This window comes from Protopterus annectens, chromosome 12.part0, assembly GCF_019279795.1.
Source record: "Protopterus annectens isolate FY-2018-M chromosome 12.part0, PAN1.0, whole genome shotgun sequence".
Taxonomy (NCBI): Eukaryota; Metazoa; Chordata; order Ceratodontiformes; family Protopteridae; genus Protopterus; species Protopterus annectens.
Genome location: NC_056746.1, coordinates 1378207397 through 1378235375, shown reverse-complemented (window position 1 = coordinate 1378235375; position 27979 = coordinate 1378207397). Strand labels below are relative to the sequence as shown.

Sequence of the window (27979 nt, the reverse complement as noted above, 5' to 3'; positions counted from 1 at the left end):
AAGGACTGCAGCAATGTGAGATGAAGAACATAGTACAGTTTTGTACCTACCATAAATGTAGATGTTCGAAGATCCACATTGCTGCAGTCCAATTTACCCTCCCTCAGGCAGTTGTGTGGTTTGGGTTGTACATATTGTGAATGTTGTATATATTGTACATATAGTTAGTACACAGGTGTTTGGTTGTTTTTTGGTTTTCTTTTGGTTTTGACCTTTTTGTTTAGGGTCTTCTGACATCTGGGGCAAGAAAAGACTGAGGATATGACGTCGGTCATGCGCATATGTACCCTGACGTCCTGATGTCAGTCTTATGCGCCTTGACCGACGTCAGCCTAATACTTTGATATTCGGGCCGACCGAGGTTAGCGGACTACCCAAGTGTAAGGACTGCAGCAATGTGGATCTTCGAACATCTACATTTATGGTAGGTACAAAACTGTACTTTTTGGTAGCTGATGATAAATGCAGCTTTCCTTGGAAGTCTGTAAAACAGTGCTGCTTGTGATGAACCAGACATGCTATCAAAATGTTTGACGAAAAGGCATAGAGAGGTTGTATTGAAGTGTGTTCTCGAACAGGGATATTCAGTGCAGAGGAAATCCCTGGCAGTCAGGCAGCCCCTTCTTAGTGACTTCATTGTGAAAGGAATCACTTGGTAATGTGAACAAGTTGTTGACACAAACTTGGACTGGTGGAAAAGGCTTGCTGCACACTGTTAAAGCAGGAACCAGTAACCCTGAGTAAAGAGATATTAGAAGAGGAAACCCCAGCATTTTGCCTGCTGTACTTAACTTTTATATAGATCAGCTGACCTAGTGAATGTGTGTGTTTTATAATTTGCTTTATTTTCATAGTACACATTTTATTTGTATGTCTTGTTTATATGTCTGCTAGTTGTTGCTTTTATTGTATTTTTAATACTTCTGTTTTTCCTGTGGCTGAAATAAATCTGACAGACATCTGATTTTGTCTTAAAGGGCAGGGTTTGTTTGTTTTTTCATATTTGGCTGTGTATGTAAACTGTACAGGATACAGTAAACAATGGGACTCATTTTATAGACATTCCAGTGCTGTGTAGTTTATAGTAATTCAGTTTGAAAAAAAGTGACTTTCTTTTGTTTACAGTCCTAATTAAAAAATGAATGCACATGAACTCACTTGCAGGATAACTTTTACAGCCAACATTACCCACTTTTCTATTCTGTGTGCTGAATAGTATGTTTTCATTAGAAATCTGCTTTAGCATTGAAGTTATTTGAATATGGAAATCGCTGCTGCAGGAAATGAGTATGTCTTGCAATTTGTTACTGAAACTACATATATTTAAATGAGGCCTTGGAACTTGGTGATGCTAATAGTGTAAATAGAATTTATGAAGATGTGTACTGAGGTTGTGGCACTGAGGGAAAAAGCCCTGATTACAAACCAGATTGAGTTTTGCTGGTGGTTCAGGAGCTGCAAGGCTGTGGATGGAAGGTTTAGAACTAGAGGCTGATACTAATGGCAATTTCGGGAGTGGAGCATCAGATTGCCCCTGCTGGAGTGTGTAAGGGGACTGTTTGCTATTGAATTCATGCTGCTCCATATTTCACATAAGCTAGAAGGCAAGCAGTCACATGAGAGCCAAGTGGAGAAACCTCCTAGACCGCAGTATAAACGGAAACTGATGCTGCAGGTGTGGGGGGAGTTACATGACTGGCAGAAAAATCTGATCCCTACGACTCAGCCTGGTTGTGACAGGTGGGGGGTTGCATGACTGGCAGAATAATCTGATCCCTACGACTCAGCCTGGTTGGGACAGGTGGGGGGGGGGGTTACATGACTGGCAGAATAATCTGATCCCTACGACTCAGCCTGGTTGGGACAGGTGGGGGGGGGGTTACATGACTGGCAGAATAATCTGATCCCTACGACTCAGCCTGGTTGGGACAGTGGGGGGGGGGGGGGGTTACATGACTGGCAGAATAATCTGATCCCTACGACTCAGCCTGGTTGGGACAGGTGGGGTGGTGGTTACATGACTGGCAAAATAACCTGATCCCTACGACTCAGCCTGGTTGGGACATGTGGGGGTTACATGACTGGTAGAATAATCTGATCCCTGCGACTCAGCCTGTTTGGGACAGGTGGTGGTGGTGGGGTTACATGACTGGCAGAATAATCTGATCCCTACGACTCAGCCTGGTTGGGAAAGAGTGAGTTGTAGTGCTGTTGGTTAGGTTGGGGGCCTGGCTGCCTCCTTTACTAAAGGAACACGTGGCTTTTTGGGTATAAATAGGACAGTTTTCAACAGCTATTTATATGCTGTCTGGAAACAAATTGTGAAAATGCTGGATCTTTAGGTGGAATATCCGTTTTAGTCAACCTTTCTGTGTAATTGGACCTTGTACTTCCAGCATTAAGCAATTGGTATCTCCGAAATGCCCAAGAAAATCTCTCTTTTTATTTATTTTTTTCCCTTGTGGATATAATCTTACTTTATCCTAGTTTTTGTGACCATCTTGTATTTGATTTTGTTGTGTAATTAGGTTAAACGCTTACTTTAAGAATTGCTAATTGTAATTTTCATAATTGCCAGACGTGTTAAACTACATTGCCCTGCCTTGCCCCTTGTAGATTATACACGAGTAAAGCTAGCATGCATTTTACGCACTGCAACTATTCCAAGGTTGGATTTTTCTTGGTCACTTCTGTAGCCTCTTGTGTTGAAGGTACCCCTGATTATAATGTGCAGCAGCCAGCAAGGAGTCCTTTTTTGTGTTGTATTGCAGTTTTGTAATATTACATTGTTACTCTTTTTGTTATGGATTCAGATGTGCTTAAACTTCCTAATGGTAAAGTAAAACTATTGATTATGGTGATAAGAGAAATTTGACCGTTACATACACAGGTAAGGGTGATTCATCTTACTGACTCGCACTTATGGTTGGGTCTCTTTCAGCGACCACAGAATAACTTCGTTCAGAGATTTGATGCATGAAGTAGAGGAAGATGAGGATGAAGAGGAAGGTCAAAGGTCAGTCTACTTGGAATAATTCTGGTAATACTGGGCTTTCTTTTGTATTTACATATGTATGTTTCTTATTTAAAACAAAAATAGATTGAATCATCTGGGTGCTGAAATTGTGAAAACTTTCAGAATTTTGTGTTCATTGGGTTTGAAGTTGAGCTCTACAGGTACTTGGAAATTATTAAAAATAACAGCATTAAATGATCAACAATTGTCATTACTTGTGATTTTGCTGATGTTCAGGGACTTTTAAAGAACAGGCACCTGATTAGCATGCGTAATAGAACTCCGTAGCAGCCTGTAATGCTTTAAGATAAACTTCATGTTTTTTATGTTTCATTGCCTTTTAGGTTAACATGCGGCATTAGTAATGGGGCAGTGTCTTGGAGTTGAATTGGTTTATCAGTAGAAAGTCGGGACTGCAAGAGCAGAAATATGTCTAATACTTGGCAAATTTTACCCAGTAAATTGTCAGTCTGGGAAAGCAGGAAGTCTGACTTGCAACAGCAGTGACCTGATTTAAAAGTGTCGCTTCTACACCAATGCGCAGGCAAGGTAGTGTGGTGACTTTTCACACAGTTCCGTAGTCCTGGGTTCGAATTACACCAGTTTTTACCATGTGGACTTTACATTTGCATCTCATGTCCCTACATTTTTTTTTCAAATATGCAGGTTGATTGGATGCTCTTAATTGTTCTTGCATATATTGATTAACCTTCTCCTTTTAGATGGGTCATGGCTGGCAACAGTTTTTCAAGAGTCAGTGGGCGTAGCTGGTTAAGAAGTAAACAAAAATACTGATGTAACAAATAGGTGAGGAGGTGATTGGCAAAGACCATCAAAATTATGTAAAGTTGTATTTTGTCACTGGTAAATAGACTGGCAGCAAACTTCGTACCTTGATAAGTTAGCCTTTCATGCTTTACATAAGTTTGGCTAGTCCAGAATGTTTTTTTTAATATATGCATGGCAAAAACAAGTGCAATAATGTTTTTCAAGTGCTTTTACAGTAGGTTCATACTGATTTATGTAGAATTCTCAGGAGCTGATCTGTGTGCGGTTTTTCTGAGCTAATATGCAAGTGGAACATGACTGCACTGATACTAGTGCCTGTGTATGAGCGTCAGTGGTCCTCCTCTTCAGCTCTGCTCTTTAGTTGGGTGGAATTTGGCAGATGATATTTCAGTAACATGTCTTCAAAGGTCAGAAACTGTTCTTCATTTGTTTCAGAGGTCACCCAAAACTGGTATAAAGTTTCCGTAAGCATCTGTATGTAATGTATACAGCCCCTCAGCTGAAAGCGTGTGTGTGTGGGTGTGTGTGTGTGAGATGTATGCAAACTGTGGATACCAGGGCCAAAGCAGTTGTGACAATCCTTCAGCCTCTTGAACAGATTGTGTGCGTGTAGGCTGTTGTACTTTAAAGGTTTTATTTTGTTTCATAATTGTAATGTAGTCCTATTTGTTCCTTATGTACTGATGAGTATATTTTTAAATATGCTTATAGTATTTTGAAGTGGCTTGCACTTTTTTTCAGTAGAAGTTGGTAAACCTAAGGGGCTCTAAACTTTCTATAGCTTTACACTTCAGTTCTGTCAGGAGTTTTATTTTATTATGTGGTTGTTTTGGATGTAAGGTAACATGCAAGTCTTACTGGTAATGAGCTACTTGTGTTATTTTTTAAGTTACAAGTTCATGCCTTTAGTTATATTTTCCCTTTAATGATGTACTCTTGATAACCAGTCTTTAAACTGCCTTTAGAAACTTTGGCAGCCCTGTCTTCTTAAGATGCTGAAACAGTTTCCTTCAGTAGTAGTTGCTTAAGTTTCCAACACTTAGATTTGGTTTGTTTTACATTATTTTGCAGACTGCTTACGATTTGTAAAACATTTTATGTTGAGAAAGAAAAAGCTTTCCAATAAGAGCAGTCCTTTCACTGAGTCAGGTTGGTTAAGAAGGGCTCCAGATGTCAAAGGCAAATTCAGCACGACAGACAACATCATGTAGCTGAATTGGTTCTGGCTGCTCTACTGTTCTGTACTGCAGTTCTGCATATAAGCGCATAGAAGCAGCTTTGCTGGAACTTCGTTAGTGAGAATTTCCACTTTTAATAATGCAGTTTGACTGTAAAACATTTTCTCAGGTTTTGCTGCAAACTGACGATGTCCTTCAAGAATGCAACTGCAGTCATAACATATGGGTTGTCCTGCCTCAGGCAGCCCTCGGTCGGCCGAATTCCAAAGTCTGGGTCCGGCGTCGGCTGGTTTCGCCTTCTCTCCGACGTCACAACGGCTGGAGTATAAAGGCATCGGCCGACGCCATCTTCTTCAGTCTTTCTTGCCGCGCGGTGCCCGAAGCAGAAGCAGTTCGCAAGTGCCGGTCGGTCAGCTTTCTGTGTTTTCAGTACCGAAGTCATCTAAAAGCTAAGTACCCCGTTGGGGAACATTTATTCTTGCCTCAGCCGATGTCAGAACAAATTGAGAAAGTTAATAATTGTTTGTCTTGTGGTAAACAAATACCTCATAAGGACTTCATTCTCTCTGCCTTCCTTGCCTGGGCCCAGACCACGACGTCTCGGCCAGTGCTGCCTGTGCTTGCTGTAATAAGTGCACTCTCAGGCGCCGGGCAGAATTCGCCGAGGACTTTTTCGGTGAATCTTTTGCGTATATCATGCCGTCGGATCAACCGACAACCCAATCTGCTAAAAAACGCAAGGAACGGGACCGACACCCTCGGCCCGCGTCCACTACCGATGCTACTCCTAAACCCTCTGCTAGTGCTCTGGTCACTTCGGAAGTGGTAAATCCACCGCTCCAGGCCGACGACACAGCGTTAACACGACCTTCGGCCTCAGAGATCTCTCCGGTGCCGGTTGTTGATTTTCCTCCGGAAACCGAAGTTCTGGATCTACCCGACACCATTTCTTTGGACAAGGTCACGCCTGCACGTGGGGCTGCTAGGCCTCCTGTATCCATGTCCATCAAGGCCTTTGCACGTGCTAAGGCCGCCAGCCAGGCAAAGGCCCATCCTAAACCTGCTGCCCAGGCCCCTTCATCTGATAAGCAGATCATGTCTCTGGCTGCAGATCTTATTTCCCTTATCAGGGGGACTCGGCCTCATCCGGACAGGGGTTCTCAGCCACCTGCAGAGAAAAGGCCTAGAACTGAGCAGGCGGACAACCTCTCTTCGGATGAAGCCTCTGGGGATTCTGAGCATTCTGATACCCAAGAAGAATCCTTCCAGGCCTACGAGGACTCTGATGCTGAGGAATCAATTCCCTCTGCCTCCCCTCCAGAGGATTTATCTTTTGGTGAAGTCCTGCATTCCATGAGGGAACATTTTCAATGGCAGGGTCAGGAATTCTCCGACTCCAGGAAAAGGCTTCGTACAGGAAAAGGCTTCGTACCTTCCTCAAGCTTCCCCAGCACAGACCTTTGGCTATTCCACCTGTTATGGATGTTTTGGATGATGTTTTTTCTGACTCCAGTGCTAACCCTGATTCTCTTCCTCCTGCTCCTGTCAAGCCGGACAGATATTATAGAGTCCCTGACACTCACAAGCACCTTTTTAAGGCCCACTCTGTGGATCTAGAAACTATTTCACTTCGTTAGTGAGAATTTCCACTTTTAATAATGCAGTTTGACTGTAGAACATTTTCTCAGGTTTTGCTGCAAACTGACTATGTTCTTCATCTCACATTGCTGCAGTCCTTACACTTGGGTAGTCTGCTGTCCTCGGTCAGCCCGAATATCAAAGTATAAGGCTGACGTCGGTCAAGGTGCATTTGACTGACATCAGGACGTCAGGGTACAAATGCGCATGACCGACGTCATATCCTCAGTCTTTTTTGCCGCATGGTCCAATGCAGAAGCAGCATTGCAAGTGCCGGTTGGCGTTCTGAGATTTTTCGTTTTCGACGTTTCAGACCGAGTCAAAGTTGGCTAAGTACCCCGTTGGGGAATATTTTAGTTTTTTCTTGCCTCAGTGGTTTACCGGATGTCAGAAAAAGTGAATAATTGCATTTCTTGTGGGAAACAGATACCGCATAGAGATTATCATACTTTGCGTATTCCTTGTTTAGGGCCTGAGCACGACGTTGTTGGTTGTCGCTCTTGTGCTACATTCAATAAACGCACTATAAAGAGAAGGTTGGATTGTGCCTTTGGGAAGCGGTGCAATTATAAAATGCCGTCGGATGCTCCGACGCCCGCTTCTTCGGAGAAGCGCAAGGACAAAGCAGTTAAGCCTAGGCTGGAAGAACCGTCTGTACCAGACACCGGTTCTTTAGAGGTGTCGGTGGAGCCGGTGGTTCTACCGGAGATTTCTTTGGGTTCCCAGGGAGAGACTTTGTTATTGCAGGATGTGGCCTCTCAGGAGGCAGGTCAGGCTGAAGGGGCTTCTCAGGTTACTTTACTCCCCTCCCTTCCTAAGGTGGTTAGGCCCTCTCCTTCTGTTGCCAAGGCTTCTCCCAGGGGCAGGCCAGGTTTAGCTTCAGTTGGTGTCACCCCTAGTTCTTCAGGAACTGTGCCCAAGAAGCATATGCTTAAAATGGCAGAAGATTTGATTACTTTGATTAGGGGTTCTTTGCCCCCTCCTGATAAGAGACCTAGGGTGGAGCCTGAGCCAGGGAGTTTTGAGCAGGCTTCAGATGTTTCAGAGTCTTCGGCTGAAGACTTGCAGGAGTATTCTCCTTATTCTGATTCTGATGTGGATGATTCTACTCCTTCTGCTTTGCTTCTCCTCCTGAGGATTTTTCTTTTTCAGAAACTCTTCATTCTATGAGGGAGCATTTTAAGTGGGAAGGCCAGGACTTCTCTGATTCCAGGAAAAGGCTTAGGGAATTTTTGTTTTTACCCCAGCATAGGCCTTTGGCTATACCTCCTGTTTTAGATGTGGTGGAAGATGTTTTTGCAGAGGCTTCTCTTAATCCTGATTCTTTGCCTCTTGCTCCTGTTAAACCTGATAGATATTACAGGGTGCCTGAAGCTCATAAGTATCTTTTTAAGAGTCCTAGGGCAGACCCAGAAACTGTTAGTCAGGGCCCTAAAGGTGTTAAGGCTTCTGTTGTCAAGAATCCGGTTCCTTCAGACAAAGAGGCCAAGGCTTTGGATAGATGGGGAAAGAAAGTTTATACTTCTTCCACTCTAGCTATGAGGGCTTTGAATTGCCAGTTTCACATGTTAAAATACCAAAACTATCTCCTTTCACAAATGAAGTCTAAGGTTGATGCTCTGGCGGAAGGTATTGATTGTAAAGAGTTGCAAGATTTAGTACATGTTTCTGAACAGGTGGGTAAGCATTCCTTGCAATGTGGTTTTGATGCTGTACAGGCCTCGTCTAGGGTGGCTGCCACTGGGTCAGTTCTTCGCAGGCACGCCTGGCTGAGGGATCAGAATTTATCTGACCATGTTAAAACAAGGATTTTAGATGCTCCTTTACAATCTGATGTGCTGTTTGGTTCTCCTGTTGAGACAGTTTTAAAGAAAATGGAAGACAAGGCTAAGTCTATGCAGACTGTTAAAGATTTTTTGCAGGTTCAGCCTCCAAAGTTTAGTAGAAATTGGCCTACTAAGGGGTGGATGTATCCTTCTTATGATTCCCAGTCTAGGGGTAGATCTAGACGTGGTAGGGGCAGAGCTCAGGGTTCTTTCAGGCCTCGAACAGGGAGTTCTCCTGCACAGTGTTCAGGTGAGGGCAGGGGTCAGTCCTTTCAGAACAGACCCAATGACCTACCTTTTCAGCTGCCAGAGCCTTCTCGTCTGGCAGCACCTTTGGGAGGAAGGTTGGCACTTTTCAAAGAAAATTGGAGTTTAATTACCCAAGACAGATGGGTATTGGATATCATACACCACGGTTACAGGTTTTATTTCCATACCTTGCCTCCTTTCAAAGGCATGCCAGACGTTCCTCCTCCACAAAGAATAGAGGCTCACAAGCAAATTTCTCTGTTACTCCAAATAGGGGCCATTCAGCCGGTCCCTATGCCAGAAGTGGGCCTAGGATTTTATTCTCGCCTGTTCCTAGTACCAAAGAAAGGGAACACGTGGAGACCAATTTTGGACTTATCTATCCTCAACACTTATCTGGACATTCCCAAGTTCAAAATGTTGACGTTACAGCAGCTTTTACCTCTGCTGGGCAAAGATCATTGGATGGTAACTTTAGATCTCAAGGAGGCTTATCTTCATGTTCCTATCAGTCTGAGTTGCAGGAAGTATCTGCGTTCGAGCTGGGACTTCTCATTATCAGTTCTCTGCATTGCCCTTTGGCTTATCTACTGCGCCCAGAGTGTTCACGAAGGTTCTGGCTCCAGTGATAGCTTTCCTCAGGTTAAAAGGAATACAGATTTATCCCTATTTGGACGATTGCCTAATTCTGGCTCAAGGAAGGGACGAGCTTCTTCATCATTTGGATTATGTGATAGCAGTGCTAAGATGCCTGGGGTATTCTGTGAACGAAATAAAGTCCAGTCTAGTACCCTCTCAAGACATGTGCTTTCTGGGTGTGAGACTGAATACAGCATCCCAGATGGCCTTTTGACCCGGACAAACAACAGAATCTTTCCCTTTACTTTCATCAGTTGTCTCATCAGTCCGGGCTGACTGCAAGGACAGTCCTTCAAGCCTTAGGGTTCATGGCATCTTGTATTCTGGTGCTTCCCAATGCCAAACTGCATATGAGGAAGCTACAATGGTATCTCAAAAATGTATGGACACAGCACTGCCAGGATTTGGACACTGTCATTCAAATAATACCTTGCATTCAAAAGGAATTTTTGTGGTGGGCTCAGGAATGTCACCTAAACAAGGGACTCTCTGTGACCCGGCCAGAGGCGAGTCAGATTCTAACGACAGATGCCTCAGACAAAGCTTGGGGAGCTCATCTGAATGGAAAGTGGATACAAGACAAGTGGCCTGCCAGACTACAACATCTACATATCAACTTGAAAGAGATGTTAGCAGTCCAGTTTGCATTAATAGCTTTCAAGGATTTACTTCTTCCAGGGCAGGTGTTGATTCTAACAGACAACACAACTGTCATGTGGTACATCAACAAGCAAGGCGGAACACATTCTTATCCTCTATGCAGGCAAGCGATGATTTTGTGGGAGACTGCTCTCAGTTTACAGCTAAATCTTCAGGCAAGGTTTCTGCCGGGAGCACAGAACTCCTTAGCAGATGTGTTGAGCAGACAAATTATGGATCCCCACGAGTGGAAATTGGATCCTCATGTATTTCAGAAATTGACAGTGTCATGGGGAACTCCAGACATAGATCTGTTCGCTTCCCCTCTAAACCACCAGCTGCCAAAGTTTTGCACAAAAAGGTTTCATCCCACAGCTTGGAAAGTGGATGCTCTTTCTTTCAATTGGAGCAATCTTCATGTGTATGCCTTTCCGCCTCTGCCTCTCCTCCCAAAGGTACTACTAAAGGCAAGACAAGACAAGCCAAGGATGATTTTAATAGCTCCAGATTGGCCTCGACAGCATTGGTACCCATTACTGAGGAGCCTGGTACGGAAGCCTCCATGGCCTTTGCCTACGATTCCACACCTGTTTTCTCAGGAGGACAGTCATTTGCTCAATGTCAAGCTTCACTCTCTGCACCTAACAGCGTGGCATATTCTGTTTTGAACCATAGTGGGCCTCCACTTCCACAACAAGTTTTGAATGTTATTTTGGAAGCTAGAAGGCCTAGTACTAGGAAAGTGTACGCAGACAAATGGAAGAGATTTTTATTTTGGAGTGCAGCAAAGGATTTTGATGTTTCTGAGCCTAATTTAAGTGTGGCTCTTCAATATCTTACTGAGTTACTGGACAAAGGTTTGTCCTTCTCTTCTATTAAGGTTCATGCTGCAGCAATTTCGGCTCACTATGATTGTGACCCACCATTGTTTTCTCATCCTTTGTTCAAGCAATTTCTTAGAGGGGCAAAGAATATAAGACCCCACGAAGAGCTCCTACTCCTGCTTGGGATCTCAATTTTGTGTTGGAGAAACTCACTCTACAACCTTTTGAGCCTGCAGCTACTGCTGAATTAAAGTTTTTATCATGGAAGACTGCTTTTTTGTTGGCTATTACCTCTGCAAGAAGGGTTTCTGAGTTGCAGGCCCTTATGGCAGTTGAGCCTTTCTTAATTTTCCATAAGGATAGGGTATCTTTACGTACTAATCCTTCCTTTATGCCTAAAGTGGTTTCTAGTGTGGCTTTAAACCAAACTATTCATTTGCCTACCTTTTATGCAAATCCCCAAAATAAAGGGGAAAAGATTTTGCACACTTTAGATGTACACAGGCAGTTGCGATATTATTTGGACAGAACTAAAGGGTTCAGGCAGTCTCAGCAGTTATTTGTTTCTTTTGCTTTGAGTTCTCAGGGCAAGCCTGTGTCAAAACAAACTATTTCTAAGTGGATTGGGTTTTGCATTGCTTTCTGTTATTCCCATCATGGCAAGGAAGTTCCAGCTGGGATTAGGCCTCATTCCACTAGGGCTACTGCCACTTCAACAGCTTTTTTGAGAGGGGTGGCAGCTAAGGATATTTTGGAGGCAGCTACTTGCAGTTCAGTGCATACTTTTTCCAGGCATTATCACCTACCACTTTACTCTAAATCCAGGGCTGGTTTTGCCACTGCTGTTTTGCAGGGCATTTTGGCAGCTCCTGCTTCCTTGTAATTTGGCCATCCTCCCTTTCCTCTGCTTTGGGATTCTACCCAAGTGTAAGGACTGCAGCAATGTGAGATGAAGAACATAGTACAGTTTTGTACCTACCATAAATGTAGATGTTCGAAGATCCACATTGCTGCAGTCCAATTTACCCTCCCTCCTTCCCCTCTGTAGTTAGAGGCGGTTGTGTGGGTTGGGTGGTCAATTGGGTGTATATTGTCTATTGTATATATTGTACATATTTTTAGTGCTAGGATTGTTGGTTGTTGGTTTGCTGTCTTTTGGTTTTTGACCTTTATTTTTAGGGTCTTCTGACATCTGGGGCAAGAAAAGACTGAGGATATGACGTCGGTCATGCGCATTTGTACCCTGACGTCCCGATGTCAGTCAAATGCGCCTTGACCGACGTCAGCCTTATACTTTGATATTCGGGCCGACCGAGGACAGCGGACTACCCAAGTGTAAGGACTGCAGCAATGTGGATCTTCGAACATCTACATTTATGGTAGGTACAAAACTGTACTTTTCCAAACTTCCTAGGACTTTTAACATGGCACAAATTTAAACAAAACACCTATTCCCCAGTTGTTAGAGTGAATCTGAGTTCAAACCGTCTTTAATTATTCATTGTGAAGGTGGCAGTGGTATTTATTCCCAAGATGAGAAGATTTTCATTGCTGCCTTTAATGTCTGCAAATTTTGAATTGAAAATTATGCAAATGTCCAGGAAGAAGAAAATATTTTAAAAGATTTTCTGTTGCCGGGCTGCTCAGAAGCATCTATTGCTGAAATATTAGCAACCCCTTTAGGATATCCTGCCTGATGTTATTCCTAAAATGCTCAAGGATGTCTATTTTACTGGGTCAGACTAATATACAAAGTATTTAAATATCCACACATTAAAGTTGGGCAATAGTGGCATTGCTGGCAAATGATGATGGAAAGATTCAGTGGATATTTTTTATTCAGTGGATATTTGTTATTCTGCTCATGAAGATGCTATGCTGTGTTAAGCCTTACTAAGAAAATGGCACTCTAGTGGTATGGCCATTAAGGCTTTAACTGCTAGTCCGCTGTAAATTAACTGTTACCCACGCTTCTTCAGGAAACTAGCAGAGACTTGGTCGTCTTTTAGTTAGTGCGGGGGATTAAGGCTCCAAACTCTAAATTAGCTGCTTTCTATATCTAAGGGTGCAGAGTTTGATTCCTTCCACCTCCATTTGATTTGTATGCGATTCTGAGCAAGTCACTTAACCAGACCGTGCTCCCAGTTTGCTCCTGAAAAGGGGCAGTTTGTGCAGAGCTTACCCAATTAACAAATAGATTAAAAAAAAAAAAAAAAAGTCAGCATGTTACCATATAAGTAAGTTTGCTTTTCATACATGAAATCTGGAAATCACTTGCTTATGTAAAAGTGAAATGGTTGCCTAAAATGTCTACACAATATTTTGGGGACTTTTGTCTCTTCCCCAGTGTTGTGTGATGGTGGAGTCTGGGGGGGGGGGGTGTAAAAGGCTTGCCCCCTGCCTTGTAAAAAAAAAAATATATATATATAACTGGCAACATTTGAGATTGCAGGAACAAGCAAGAGAAGGGATTGTGTTCCAGTCCATAATAGTAGAAGCTTAAGCATCTCTTTACCATTCTGTTAGTACTTGATAAATATTTAATGTTGCTCCTATAACAGAGTGTGTAAACATATGTTTCAAGGGCAGCTCTTATTGTGCTCAGACTGCTGCTTTAACATGTGCGTTACAAGACAGAGGTAGCCTGCTGGTTATGATGTGCGTTACAAGACAGAGGTAGTCTGCTGGTTGAAATGTGCATTAGAAGACAGAGGTCGTCTGCTGGTTGAGATGTGCGTTACAAGACAGAGGTAGTCTGCTGGTTGGTAATTATTTTCATGCTTACACAACTTTTTTTAACATTTTTTTTCTGCCTCTTCTTTTTGGAGTAGGTAAATTCCATGTTTGGAAAGCTGGTAGTAAGAGTTCTGCTCCTGTAGGAGCAAATCTGTGATGTCTTTTGCCCCTGACAGAGGTAGGATGAATTTTTGGGGAGAAAATGCAGCCCTTGTCTCAGGAGAACGTCTAGTTTCATGTTTCTTTCAGTCTAAAAAGACAGATCCCTCTAAATTACTCTTAGTACCCCTGCTGCCTACCCACTTTCCCATCTTCCTACTATTTACTTATGTTTATATTCATCCTCACCACTCTCACCTTGTGCTTTTAATTGAGGAAATGTAGTTGGAGCAAAATCATCACACACAAGTAGATGAGAGAGGGTTTGAAAATGATGCAAGACAGAATTCCTTTTGAAACTTGCTCTGCTGATTCCTTTGTTGCCCAATTCTTTGCTAACATTAGCCAGGCGTCTTTAACACAGCATGTTGGCTAAATATATAATACAGAAAAGTGCTTTTGTGTCCCTGTTGTAGATGGTTTAACCAGAATTCATAGAAAAGGATAACTCCACCTAAATGTTACATTTTTTTTCTTTTCAAAAACTTTTTCCCCTTATTTTAATGTAATACAAAGGGCATCACACACAGAGAAAATATTTAAGAATTATATTTGTTTTATGCTTCAACTTTGTTCCATTTGGATTTTTATGAAATATCATGTTTTTTTTCTTGGTAGTCTCCTCATTAATTATGTCCTGAGGGAAGTTAGGGTTGGATGGCTCACAACCATGCACTGCCAAGAGAAAAAAGAAATTAGGTTAGGTTGCTGATTCTGCAGTCTTGCTGTGTGGCAGATGGGTGAGGCTGATGGTATTTGGAGGCTGCACTGTTCCATTCGTATCCTTCTCAAGACTTGTTTGCATTCCCCTTCCCAATACCCCACCTCATCGGAAGAAAAGAGCAGTCCAAGAGGTCCCACAGGTCTGGAAAAGATCTGGAGTTTGTTTCCGATTCTTTGTTTTTCTAGATTTCAGCAGCCTGAACCAGTTTGTGGCACAGAGAAAATTCAGTCACATCACAGCCCTCAGTTTTGTGAGGTCCACAGGATGAGCCCAATTGCTTCTCTTCAGTCATCTGATCCATTCATTCTTCCATTAAGGTGCGAGCCCAAACGTCTTCCACCCCTTCCATTCCCTGATGGAGATGAGTCGGTTGTTAGGGAGCAGGCCAGTCTGCAGATCCTAAGACTGTTCTATTCCCCAATTCTGTGGCAGCCATGAGAGCCCCACAGCAACCGGCCGAGGAGGTGTATGGTTGCTTCCTTACAATGCAACCTCTTTAGCAAGTAGCGTACCATTGGCATTGTGGGTATGCAGGACTCTTCATGCTGCAGGTGTCACCGCTGCAGTGAGCCATGCTGCCGTCCTTTCTTAGGATAGACCAGCTAGTATCTGCCACTCATTCCAGATCACCCCTGGCTGGTATCTCCAGTGCCTGTGCTGGTAGTTGAAAGTGGGTCATCTGGCTTGCAGTCTGGGCTTTATCCCTCTGAAGTACATGGTCAGGTTGCATCCTCTGAGTTGTTAACTAAATGTATGATGGCTGTTGCAGCACATCTCAGGCTGTTAGGAACCAGGGTATTTCCCTGTCTGGATGACTGAATCATTGTTGCTGCCCCAAATTAATTGCACCTTCTGCAGCTGTTTCAATCTTTGGGAACATCGATAAACACTGAAGTCTTAGCTGAAGATTTTCACTGGTTGCACTAAGACACATCGACCTATTTAGTCAGTGCCATCTGACACAGAATCGCATCTCTTCAGTCCAAGGTCCCTTCTCTGATCTTATTCCACAGCCATGAATGTTTTATGCCCAAGTGTTCTGAAGCTGAGGGCAGCATCAGAATTTTTATTGGTTCTTTTAAGTAGTACCACATGAGCACAAGGATTCTGCAAGGGTTATACAATGGATCCCATGAGTCCAGTAGTTTCAGAAGACTGACCCCCATGTCCTTTCCTGTACAAATTTCTTGAGCATGCTAGCAGCATTTACAGTAACTACTGTACCTCAACCGTCTTTCTCAGGGCCATCCTTTTCCTTCTCCCAACATGACTATCGCCATGAAAGTGTCTGCACTTGGTTTGGGGCACTGTTTAGGGCACACATTTCAAGTAGATTTAGTCTCAAGAAGCATCCACTCTGAATTGGTGTCATTTTTTTCTAAAACAGGGCATGACTTCTTAAAATTGGTCACAGTAAGAAACGAATTGAGGAAGGTATGCAATGATATTAAGACGGAAGCTTCTTTGCAGAAGCTTGTAAGAAATATACCGTTTAAACCGACTACTCTGCTTTGCTTTTTTCTGTGGAAGAATTTGAGCAGAGAAAGCTAAAGAAGTTACAATGGGACATTGATGCAAATTCCAACAATACTGCTTTTTCCCATTTCTCTGATGTTAAAAAGGCTATTGAACCCTTTAAGACAGAACCATATTAAGGATCGCTATAGAAACCATGGAGCTTCTGGTCTTCTTCCTACTTCCTTAGTGAAGTTAAGACAGGTGGTGATGTCACTTCCCGTTTGACTTTCACTTGTGGAACAGTCAGAGTTCAGTCGGCTGGTGGTGTTCCTGCTGCAAATGTATTAGATATGAATTATATGTCTGATACTTCTGGTGATCAGCATGAAATGAAATTAATGGTTCTGGTCAGATTTCAGTTAATGCAGGGCGAGTCCCTTTTGTGAAGAGATCTGTTTTATGTCAGAATGAGACAGGCGATGTCAACAAGAAAGACTTCCACAAGGAACAAGAAAAAGTAACTGCTTTTACTGAGCATTTTAATACTGACTTTTTGAATGAAAAAAATTTATAACTTGTCTTATTCGTTTACTTCTAATCAGTTATTTGTTTTAGTGCTTGGTTTTAACTTTGTACCTAGCAAAAGGATGAATTTAGGACACACATTGCTGGATTTAAAAATGTTTTGTCGTAAACTAAATTTAAGATATGTTTTTTTCTAGTATGGAGTTTAATAAATGTCTGTTTGCCAAACCAAGTACCATTACTCCCCCCTTAACTTACACCTTACGTGTTTTTGAAAATTGTTGCACTGAAGACATCAGACAACTTGTTCATACTAAGGTAGAATATAAGTTTTATAATCTTACTAGAGCTCAAAGAACAGCCTTAAAAGAACTGAGGTCTTTAAGCCACCTTCAGTTTATGAAAGCCAATAAGCGAGGGGGGCTGGTAATTCTTGAACAAGATAAATATGTCAGCTCTATGGAAAATATGCTAAGTATTGAGACTGAATATTCATTAGTTAGTCAACAGCTGTTTTTTTAAGGCCTATCATAGTATACGTTCTATTTTATATGATCTGTCGGTCAATGGGTATATTACTAATGACATATGGTTTTGTTAGTTAAACATCCACTTTTGGGGACCATGTTTGGTATCCCCAAAATTCACAAAAATCTTGAAAACCCCCATTTAGACCCATAGTATCTTCACCTAATTCGGTCACAGAAGGTATTTCTTTAGTAGTTGACTATATGTTAAATCCACTAGTCCAAAAATTAGGTTAATTTGTTAAGGACTCATGGCATTTTTTGGATTTGATTAGGACTTTTAGATCTGTATATTCCTTTGATTCTAAGAACATTTTGTTTGCAGTGGATAACCAATCATTGTTTACGAGTATCCCCCATGACCAAGGGGTTGATTTTGTTAGAAATGTAGCCCTCCTCATTCTGACAGCATATTTGTTTTATGCACGTTAATAGAACTAGTGCTTAATAACAATTATTTTCTATTTAACAAGAAAATTTACAAGCAGCTAAGAGGGGTAGCTATGGGTCTGCTGCGGCCCCGGCTTACGCCAATCTAGTTCTTGGGTGGTGGGAGCATAGTGTTCTTAGACCTGTTATGGAGCAATATCATGTAGTTTTGTGCCAGTCCCAAGCCCGGATAAATGGGAAGGGTTGCGTCAGGAAGGGCATCTGGCGTAAAACTTCAAATAATTAATGCGGACACCAGTAAATATTTACATACCGGATCGGTCGAGGTCCAGGTTAACAATGACCATCAACAGTACTGTTAGCTAACAGGGTGCTGGTGGAAATTGGGATACTGTTGGCCGAAGGAGGAGAAGAGACTGAAGGCATGGCCAAAGGCAGAAAGGGGAAATGCTAGGACTGTGGTAGTGAGGGTCAGAACTTTGAATGTTGGCAGTATGAGTGGTATAGGGAGAGAGCTAGCCGATATGATGGACAGAAGGAAGGTTCATATATTGTGTGTGCAAGAGACCAGATGGAAGGGGAGTAAGGCTAGGTGTATCGGAGGTGGGTTCAAATTTTTTATCATGATGTGGATGGGAGGAGAAATGGCATAGGAGTTATCCTGAAGAAACAGTATGCTAAGAATGTTTTGGAGGTGAAAAGAGTGTCTGATAGAGGTGATGTTTATGAAGCTGGAAATTGATGGTGTAATGATGAATGTTGTTAGTGCATATGCTCCACAAGTTGGGTGTGCGATGGATGAGAAAGAAAAATTTTGGAGCGAGTTGGATGAAGTGGTGATGATTGTACCAAAGGGTGAGAGTGTGGTGATTGGAGCAGATTTCAGTGGGCACGTTGGTGAAGGGAACAGCGGGGATGAGGAAGTGATGGGTAGGTGTGGTGTTAAGCAAAGGAATGCAGAAGGTCAGATGGTAGTGGATTTTGCAAAAAAGAATGGACATGGCTGTGGTGAATACGTATTTTAACAAGAGGGAGGTGCATAGGGTGACATACAAGAGTGGAGGAATATGCAAACAGGTGGATTATATCTTGTGTAGGAGAGCCAGTTTGAAGGAGATTGGAGACTGTAAAGTGGTGACTGGGGAAAATGTAGTTAGGCAGCATAGGATGGTGGTTTGTAGGATGACATTGTTGATCAAGAAGAGGAGAAGTGCGAGGGCAGCACCAAGGATCAAGTGGTGGAAATTGAAAAAAGGTAATTGTGAGGTGGAGTTCAGGGATGAGTTAAAGGCACTGGGTGGCAGTGAAGAGTTAACAAATAGCTGAGTAACTACAGTAGAGCTAGTAAGGGAGACTGCTAGAAAGGTTCTCTGTATGACATCTGGATAGAGGAAGGACTACAAGGAGATGTGGTGGAATGAGGAAGTACAGGAGAGTATACAGAGAAAGAGGTTGGCAAAGAAGTGGAATTGTCAGAGAGAAGAAGAAAGTAGACAGGAGTGTGACCTGGTCCAGTCGGAATTTCCCGGTTAACAAATGTAAAATAAATAAATAAATGAGGTGCATAGCAAAAAGAGGTGGCAAAGGCTAAGGATAAGGCATATAAAGAGTTGTATGAAAGGTTGGACACTAAGGGAGAAAAGGACCAGTACTGATTGGCTAGACCGAGGGACTGAGCTAGGAAAGGCGTGCAGCAGGTAAAGGTGATAAAGGATAATGAGGGAAACATACTCACAAGCTAGGAGAGTGTGTTGAGGAGATGGGAAAGAGTACTTTTGAGGAGTTGATGAATGAAGAGAATGAGAGGGAGAGAAGGTTGGATGATGTGGTGATAGTGAATCATGAAGTACAATGGATTAGAAAGGAGGAAGTAAGGATAGCTATGAAGAGAATGAAGAATGGAAAGGCTGTTGGCCCAGATTACATACTGTGGAAGCATGGAGGTGTTTAGGTGAAATGGCAGTGGAGTTTTTAACAAGATTGTTTAATGAAATCTTGGAAAGTGAGAGGATACCTGAGGAATGGAGAAAGTGTTTTGGTACCGATTTTTAAGAATAAGGGTGATGTGCAGAGCTGTAGTAACTACAGAGGGATTAAATTGATCAGTCACGGCATGAAGTTATGGGAAAGAGTAGTGAAAGCTAGGTTAAGAAGGGACGTGATGATTAGTGATCAGCAGTATGGTTTCATGCCGGGAAAGAGCACAACAGATGCAATGTTTGCTCTGAGAGTGTTGTTGGAGAAGTACAGAGAAGGTCAGAAGTTGTAGTATTGTGTTTTTGTAAACTTAGAGAAAGCATATGACAGGGTGCCTAGAGAGGAGGAGTTGTGGTATTGTATGAGGAAGTTGGGAGTGTCAGAGAAGTATGTAAGAGTGGTACAGGTTATGTACGAGGGTAGTCTGACAGCTGTGAGGTCTGCGGTGGGAGTGACGGATGCGTTTAAGGTGGAGGTGGGATTACATCAAGGATCAGCTCTGAGCCCTTTATTTGCTATGGTGATGGACAGGTTGACAGACGAGATCAGACAGGAGTCCCCATGGACTATGATGTTTGCAGATGACATTATCTGTAGTGAGAGTAGGGAACAGGTGGAGACGACCCTGGAGAGGTGGAGATATGCTCTAGAGAGAGGAGGAATGAAGGTCAGCAGGAGTAAGACAGAATGTGTGTGTGAATGAGAGGGAGGATAGAGAAATGGTGAGGATGCAAGGAGTAGAGGTGGCGAAGGTGGATGGGTTTAATTACTTGGGATCAATCACGAGGGTGGACAGGATTAGGAAGAAGTATATTAGAGGGTCAGCCCAGGTTGGAAGGTTTGGAGACAAAGTCAGAGAGGCAAGATTACATTGGTTTGGACATGTGCTGAGGAGGGATGCTGAGTATGTTGGGGAAAAAGATGCTAAGGCTGAAGCTACCAGGTAACAGAAAAAGAGGAAGGCCTAAGAAGGTTTATGGATGTGGTGAGAGAGGACATGCAGGTGGTTGGTGTGGCAGAGCAAGATGCAGAGGACAGGAAGAAATGGAAACCAATGATCCGCTATGGTGACCCTTAACAGGAACAGCCAAAAGATGATGATCATAATGTAGTTTTTTTATGGCAGATATGTGGGTGATTTTTTTTTATCCTGGAAGGTGGCATAGACCAGGTTCACTGTTTTTATGATAATATTAATAATTTGAGTGATTTTTTTAAAATATGTATTTGAGAATGCTGGGCCATCGCTGCATTTTTTTGGATGTTACCCTGACTTGGGATACTTCTAATAATTGTTTCACAAGTGGAGTACATAGGAAAGAGACGTTTTTGTTACGTTATTTGCATTATTTGAGCAACCATCCTGTTTTTATGAAACGTAACATACCGAAGGGTCAGTTTATTCGTGCTTCACAAATGATTTCTGAAGAATCTAATTTTGAATCAGAAGTCAGCTTTATACAGAATATGTTTTTGGTTAGGGGTTACACCTCAGATTTTCTTGGCAAACTAGGTAATGAAATTGGTTATTCTGCTCCACAAAGGTGGAGCCGCAACAGACCCAAGGAGCTGTCGCCCTATAAGCCTAACTAACTTGGTCTGCAAGGCTATGGAGCGCATCATCATGGAACTCATTAATAGAGACATTGGGAACCTCCAGACACTGGCCCCTACCCAGTTCGGCTTTAAGGGCAGATCATGCCTCCTAAACCTGGTGGACTTTTTTAACACCGTTACCGAGGCTATAGATGAGGGAAAGGTGGTACACACAGCCTACCTAGACCTTGCAAAGGCCTTCGACACCATTCCCCATTCTGGTATTATAGACAAGCTCAGCAGCCTGAACATAAACCCCTATGTCACAAGATGGGTTGCCAATTGGCTCATGGACAGAACCCACATGGTGAGATTTGTGGGAGCTAGGTCTGACTCTAAACCGGTTACAAGTGGCGTTCCCCAGGGCTCAGTCCTAGGACCCCTCCTGTTTGGCATATACTTCTCAGAGGTACAGACAAACACAGGAGGACTATGGCTGACAAAGTTCGCAGATGACTGCAAACTAGGGGCTATAATTGACTCAGAGGTACAGACAAACACAGGAGGACTATGGCTGACAAAGTTCGCAGATGACTGCAAACTAGGGGCTATAATTGACTCTGGCTGATACACACATCCTCCAAAAGGGTCTCACTGAGATAGATACCTGGTGTCAAAATCATGGCCTCAAGCTAAATGCCAAAAAGTGTATAGTTATTCCTTTTGGAAATAACAAAGTACCTACAAACTACCACATAGGTGGTAGTCCCCTAAATACGGAAAACGTAATAAGAGATCTGGGGACCTAAGTAGATGGTAATCTCTCCTTTGATAATCACATTGTCAAAGTGGTTAGAAAATCCTTCTATGTGGCCCACCAATCACAAAAGGGTTTGCATCCAGATCAAAAGAGGTCATTGTGCCCCTCTACTCATCACTCATCAAACCCATCATAGAGTACAATGCCCCATTTGGGATGTACCTTACAAGACACCTGCAGCAGCTGGAAAGACCACAGAAGTACCTCACCAAGAGGATTACTGGCCTCAAACAGATGCCTTGTGCAGCTCGTCTGAAGAAACTCCAGCTGTACTCTGTTGCATACCGCCTGCACAGAGGTGATCTCTGCCTGACATACAAGCCCATGTCCAACCCAGAATTGATGGACATGCTCCACCTAAAGAAAACCTTATCCCCTCGAGCCACACGCTCTAGGGAATCTAAACCTCACCACAACAATAACTAGGACGTGCTGGAGGGATAGATTCTTGTCCCAGAGACTTCCCATGCTTTGGAACAAGATTCCATTCTACATTAGGCAGAGCTCCTCACTAGCACTCAAGAGAAACCTTGACGAGTGGATGGGAAACTAAGTTTACCCCAGGGATCACTTCAGCGGCTGTGCTGGACAGAGGCACAAGGAACTAATCTAAGGGGGAGGCGAAAGCCAACACATTCTGGCTAGGCTTATAAAAGCCTTCGGGCAGATAGCCTAGTACCTACCTATGAACCTAAGGGCTTACTGATTTTCCACCAATTTTGAAAAATGTTTTTGCTGCTATTACAAATAAGCCACCGGGAGTCACAGGTGTTAATTTAAGTTCTAACACAAATGCTTTTGGTACTACTTGTATTTGGATATGTCTGTTGATGCATTTAACATCAGGTCCGTTACTAGAAACTGGAGCATCTTATGTGGAAATAGCGAATTAATACAAGTTGTAGATGATGGACCCAATTTTGTATATAAAAAAACTGTTCACATTTTGACTCCATATAGAAAAGTACCCCTGACAACAGCAAACGCTGTAAGGGGGATGTATAAATGTGGTTTTTGTTCTTCATGTCGTTTTATTTTAGAGGGACCCTATATTGATCTACCCTGTTTGAACAGGACACTTTCCATTGATGGCGTTTACAATTACAGTATTAGTGGCATAGTCTGTCTTGCTGTTTGTTCTGTGTGCAATTAATTTTATGTAGGTATGTACACACGACCACTTAGTAAAAGAATTAAAGAGCACTATTATATTAGAACTAAGAACATCAACAATGCTGTATTTAAACATTCCATTACATGTAGTGGTTTTAAAAAGTTTCTTTTTGCTGTTTTGGAACATGTAGTTAGAAATATAAGGTGGGGGCCTATAAGGACCAACTGGAACAAAGAGAAGCTATGTGGCACCTCAGGTTAGGGGCTGACAAAAAATCTGGTGTTAATAACTTGGTGAATATTAAATGTTTTCTGAAGAATAGAAGACTGAAGATTTTAAAATGAACTGTCTGTTATGCTATTAAATGTGTGCCTTTAAATGACGGTATTCCTTTTGCTAGTGCACTTTAAGTAATTTTTTTGTTTTATTAGGCAGTTATTTTGATTTGATATACAAGGGGATGCTGCTGTGTGCATTTTATTTCATTCTGAAGAAGTCTTTTAGACTAAAGCAATATTAAACTGTGTTTTTTGCTATTGCTGGTAGTTTCCATCATTGTTCGGTCAGACTGGTGGTTTGGATTTTTAGTTTTTGCTGCTGCTTCATCCTTAAGCATCCTGCACATTATTGTCCTGCAGATGAGGGCAGTTCTAACAGTGCAGGCTCTGAAGGTCTCCCCTTAGGGTGCAGATGAGGGCAGTTCTAACAGTGCAGGCTCTAACGGTCTCCCCTTAGGGTGCAGTTGTTATGCAATGTTATTGGTTTGGTATATTATCTAATGGGAGGAAGCCACTTCCCTTGTGTCAGGAGGTCATACAGCCTTTAGCAGTGAGCAGTTTCTGATAGCAGCACGTACTCTTTCACAGGAGGACAACCTCAGTGTGTGTGTATTTTATTCCAAACAGGTGGTTCACTGCGTTGATCAATGATGAGCACTGTGTTTAGGTGTTGGGACAGGCTTTGCTGTCAAGTTTTCGTATAATCACTAGAATGAAGCAACGTTTTTGCTTATGTGTTTCTATGACTGACTTCATGGGATACTGTATTCCAGCAGTTGCTACCAGGCTTTCTCTGTACCCATCCCTCCTTATGTTAAAGGTCTGAAGACAGCCAAAATGGGCATGGCAAGGGTCATTCTTATATCCCTATGCTGACTCCAACAAGTGTTTCTTCTGCTCTAGCTGCATGTTTTGGAGAAACTCGTTTGTATGTTCAGGGGGTTTCTTTCCCATTTGTCTTGCAGGGCTTTCCCACACTTTCAGTCCTCCCAGGCTACCCACATGGCTTCTCCCTTTCGACTGTTGGGCAGAGATCCTGTTTACCTTTTTAGGGTAGTCTCAATACGGCTGCTTGGAAAACCCTTCTAGAAAGTTTCACATAAGTGGACATAACCTCAGTTGAATCTCCAACTCTCTTTTTTTTCTTTTTTAAGTCCTCTTAGCAGCAGTCTAATTTCTTCAAGGATTTAATGATGTCCTTCAAGGATGCATCTACAGTCCTAACATATGGGTTGTCCTGCCTCAGGCAGCCCTTCGGTCGGCCGGATTCCAAAGTCTGGGTCTGGCCTCGGCTGATGTCGCACTTCACCCGACGTCATAGCTGCTGAGTATTGGGTATAAAGGCATCAGCCGACGCCATTTTCCTCTGTCTTTCTTGCCACGTGGTGCCCGAAGCAGAAGCTGTTCGCAAGTGCTGGTCGGTCAGATCCAGAGATTTCTACTACCGAAGACTTCTAAAAAGCTAAGTACCCCGTTGGGGACTCTTTCTTGCCTCAGCCGATGTCAGACAAAGTAAATAATTGTTTAACTTGTGGGAAACAAATACCTCATAAGGATTTCCACTCTTACTGCCTTCCTTGTTTAGGCCCAGACCACGACGTATCAGCTTGTCTAGCCTGTGCTTCCTTCAACCGACGGACGCTTAGACGTCGGTTGGAGTTTGCAGAGGAGTTTTTTGGTCCCGCTTTTGCATACAAAATGCCGTCGGAGACTCTGACTACACAATTAGCTAAAAAGCGTAAGGAAAAGGACCGACACTCGCGGTCCGCGGTTTCGGCTGAAACCACTGTTAGGCCAACCGCGAGTGTCTCTGTTTCGGCTGAAACAGAGTCCTCGGTTCTTCCTTCGACCGAAAGCATGCCTCCGATAGCCGAGGCCTCACAGAGCATGGCTGAATCTGTTACTGAAATTACCCCTGCTGAAGCAGGCACCCAGGATTTATCAGATACTATTCCTTTAGACATATCTACCCCTGCACGTGGAGCTGCTAGACCCCCTGCATCTATGTCTAGCAAGGCTTTTTCCAGGGCTAAAGCAGCTAAATCTTCTAAGGCCTTACCTGCTAAAACTCCCTCACACAGGCCTACCTCTAGTTCCCAACTGCTCAGCCTGGCTGAGGATCTCATTTCTTTGATCAGGGGATCCCAACCTCACCCAGACAGGGCCTCTCAACCCCCTCCAGATAAGAGGCCTAGAACTGAACCCCCGGAACCTGTTTCTACAGACTATTCCTCGGATGACTCGGATATTTCAGACCCTCAGGAAGGCCCATATTCTCCTTATGAGGATTCTGATGCAGAAGACTCCATTCCTTCTGCTTCTCCTCCTGAAGAATTTTCTTTTGGGGAAACCTTACATGCTATGAGGGAACACTTTCAATGGCAGGGCCAGGATTTTTCAGATTCAAGGAAAAGGCTAAGGACCTTTTTACATTTACCACAGCATAGGCCTTTAGCCATTCCTCCAGTACTAACAGTTGTTGATGATGCATATAATGATGCTTGTACTGCCCCTGATTCTCTCCCTCCGGCCCCTGCCAAGCCTGACAGATATTACAGGGTCCCGGACACACACTACCATTTGTATAAGGCTCCTGTTGCAGATCCTGAAACCATTTCACAGGGCCCCAAAGCTGTAGCAGCTGCCTCTGCCAAAAACCCTCTCCCCTCTGAAAGGGAATCTAGAGCATTAGAGAGATGGGGTAAAAAGGTTTATACTTCTGCTACTCTTTCGGCCAGGGCCTTAAACTGTCAATTTCACATGATTCAGTACCAGGAATTTTTGTTAGACCAGCTAAATAAAAAAACTGTCCTCTCCTGAACCTATAGACCGTAAGTCCCTTCAGGATTTGGTACATAACTCTCAGCAGGTCAGTAACCATTTCTTAAAATGTGGCTATGATGCACTGGAGGCTTCCTTTAGATCAGCTATGACTGGAACAGTGATTAGAAGGCATGCCTGGTTAAAAGAACAATCCTTACCAGACCATGTTAAGTCAAAACTCCTAGATGCTCCTATGGAGAAACAAAGTTTGTTTGGCTCCCCTGCACAGCAGGTTCTAAAGAAGGTGGAAGAAAAAGCAAAATCTGTCCAAACAGTAAAGGATTTCTTACAGGTCCAACCTCCGAGGTTTAGCAGAAATTGGCCTTCGAAGAATTGGTCCTTTCCAGACACCTCCAGAGCACAGAGAGGCAGAAATAGACGCCCAAGAGGCAGAGGTCAATCCAGGGGTGCCTACAGGGGCGTCAGTGGCAGCCTAACAACCAGAGAAGTACTGCCACAGATTCAGCTACAACCACTTCCACAGGACAGACACAATGACTTGGCTCTGATTCCGCCTACCAGGGAGCAACTGGAAGCACCCTTGGGCGGAAAACTAGCCTTATTTTCCGTAAACTGGCATTACATTACAGGAGACAAATGGACTTTACAAACAATAGACAAAGGCTACAGGTTTCACTTCAACACTCTACCAAAAAAGAGAGGAATGCCAAACCTACCACCAAGCCAAAAAACAAACGCTCCAAGACAAATCAACAACCTACTAAGGATGAGAGCTATAGAAAAGGTTCCGCCTATGGAACAAGGACAAGGATTTTACTCCAGACTTTTCCTTGTACCAAGAAAAGAAAATCAATGGAGGCCTATTCTCGACCTGTCCGCTCTGAACACATACCTCATTGTTCCAAAATTCAAAATGCTGACCCTGCAGCAACTTCTTCCCATGCTGGGCAAGGAGTCTTGGCTGGTGACTCTAGATCTCAAGGAGGCATACCTGCACGTCCCTATACGACCAGATTGCAGAAGACACCTCAGATTTCTTGCAGGATCAGAGCATTATCAATTCTCAGCATTGCCCTTTGGCTTATCTACTGCGCCTAGAGTATTCACGAAATGCCTGGCATCAGTAATTGCTCATTGCAGGCTTCAGGGAATTCAAATTTACCCATACCTGGACGACTGCCTAATACAAGCGGACAACAAGACAAAATTAACAAAAGATTTGGAAAAGGTTATACAACTGCTGCAAGCCTTGGGATACACAGTCAACATACACAAGTCAAGACTGGTACCATCCCAAAGGATAACATTCTTGGGTGCAGAACTGGACACCAACTCAGATGGCCTTTCTCACAGAGGAAAAACAAAAGCAACTACCACTCTATTTCATGACATTAACAACACAGACTCAGCTTACTGCAAGGAAAGTCCTGCAAGCCCTGGGTTACATGGCATCCTGCATAATATTGATTCCGCATGCCAGGCTGCATATGAGAAAGTTGCAATGGTACCTAAGGAATGTATGGTCTCAACACAAGCACAGTCTAGAAGCCCAGATTCCAATAATTCCATGCCTAAAGCAAGAATTCCTGTGGTGGGCTCAGGCCTGTCAGTTGAACAGAGGATTGCCTTTCCACAAACCTCATCCAAGCCAGACCATCACCACGGACGCCTCAGACCTAGGCTGGGGTGCGCACATGGTGGACACGTGTATACAAGGCCTATGGACACAAGACCAGCTGAATCTACACATAAATCAAAAGGAGATGCTGGCAGTGAAACATGCAATCCAGGCATTCAGACCATTTCTTCAACAAGGTCACCTGCTGATAAAGACGGACAACACCACAGTCATGTGGTACATCAACAAACAGGGAGGTACACACTCATATCCTCTATGCCGGATGGCAATGGACCTGTGGAATGTGGCCCTGAACCTCAACATTCAACTCCAGGCCAGATTTGTACCAGGAAAAGAAAATTCACTAGCAGACACCTTAAGCAGAACTACCACGGATGCTCACGAATGGATGCTGCATCCAGATATCTTCAAAACCATAACAAAGAAATGGGGACTACCAGAGATAGACCTGTTCGCCTCCCACACAACCACCAATTGAAGAAATTCTGCACAAGAGCATACCACCCACTTGCTT

At 43.2% G+C, this 27979-nt stretch overlaps 1 protein-coding gene across 1 annotated transcript in view; it reads left to right on the top strand.

Moving 5' to 3' along the window:
- The window catches only part of NSFL1C (NSFL1 cofactor), a 565621-nt gene that overhangs the window by 80685 nt on the left and 456957 nt on the right, over positions 1–27979 (top strand). The window contains exon 3 of the mRNA XM_044090438.1: positions 2942–3016. Within this exon, the coding sequence (XP_043946373.1) occupies positions 2942–3016 (75 nt within the window). The remainder of the gene's footprint in view (positions 1–2941; positions 3017–27979) is intronic.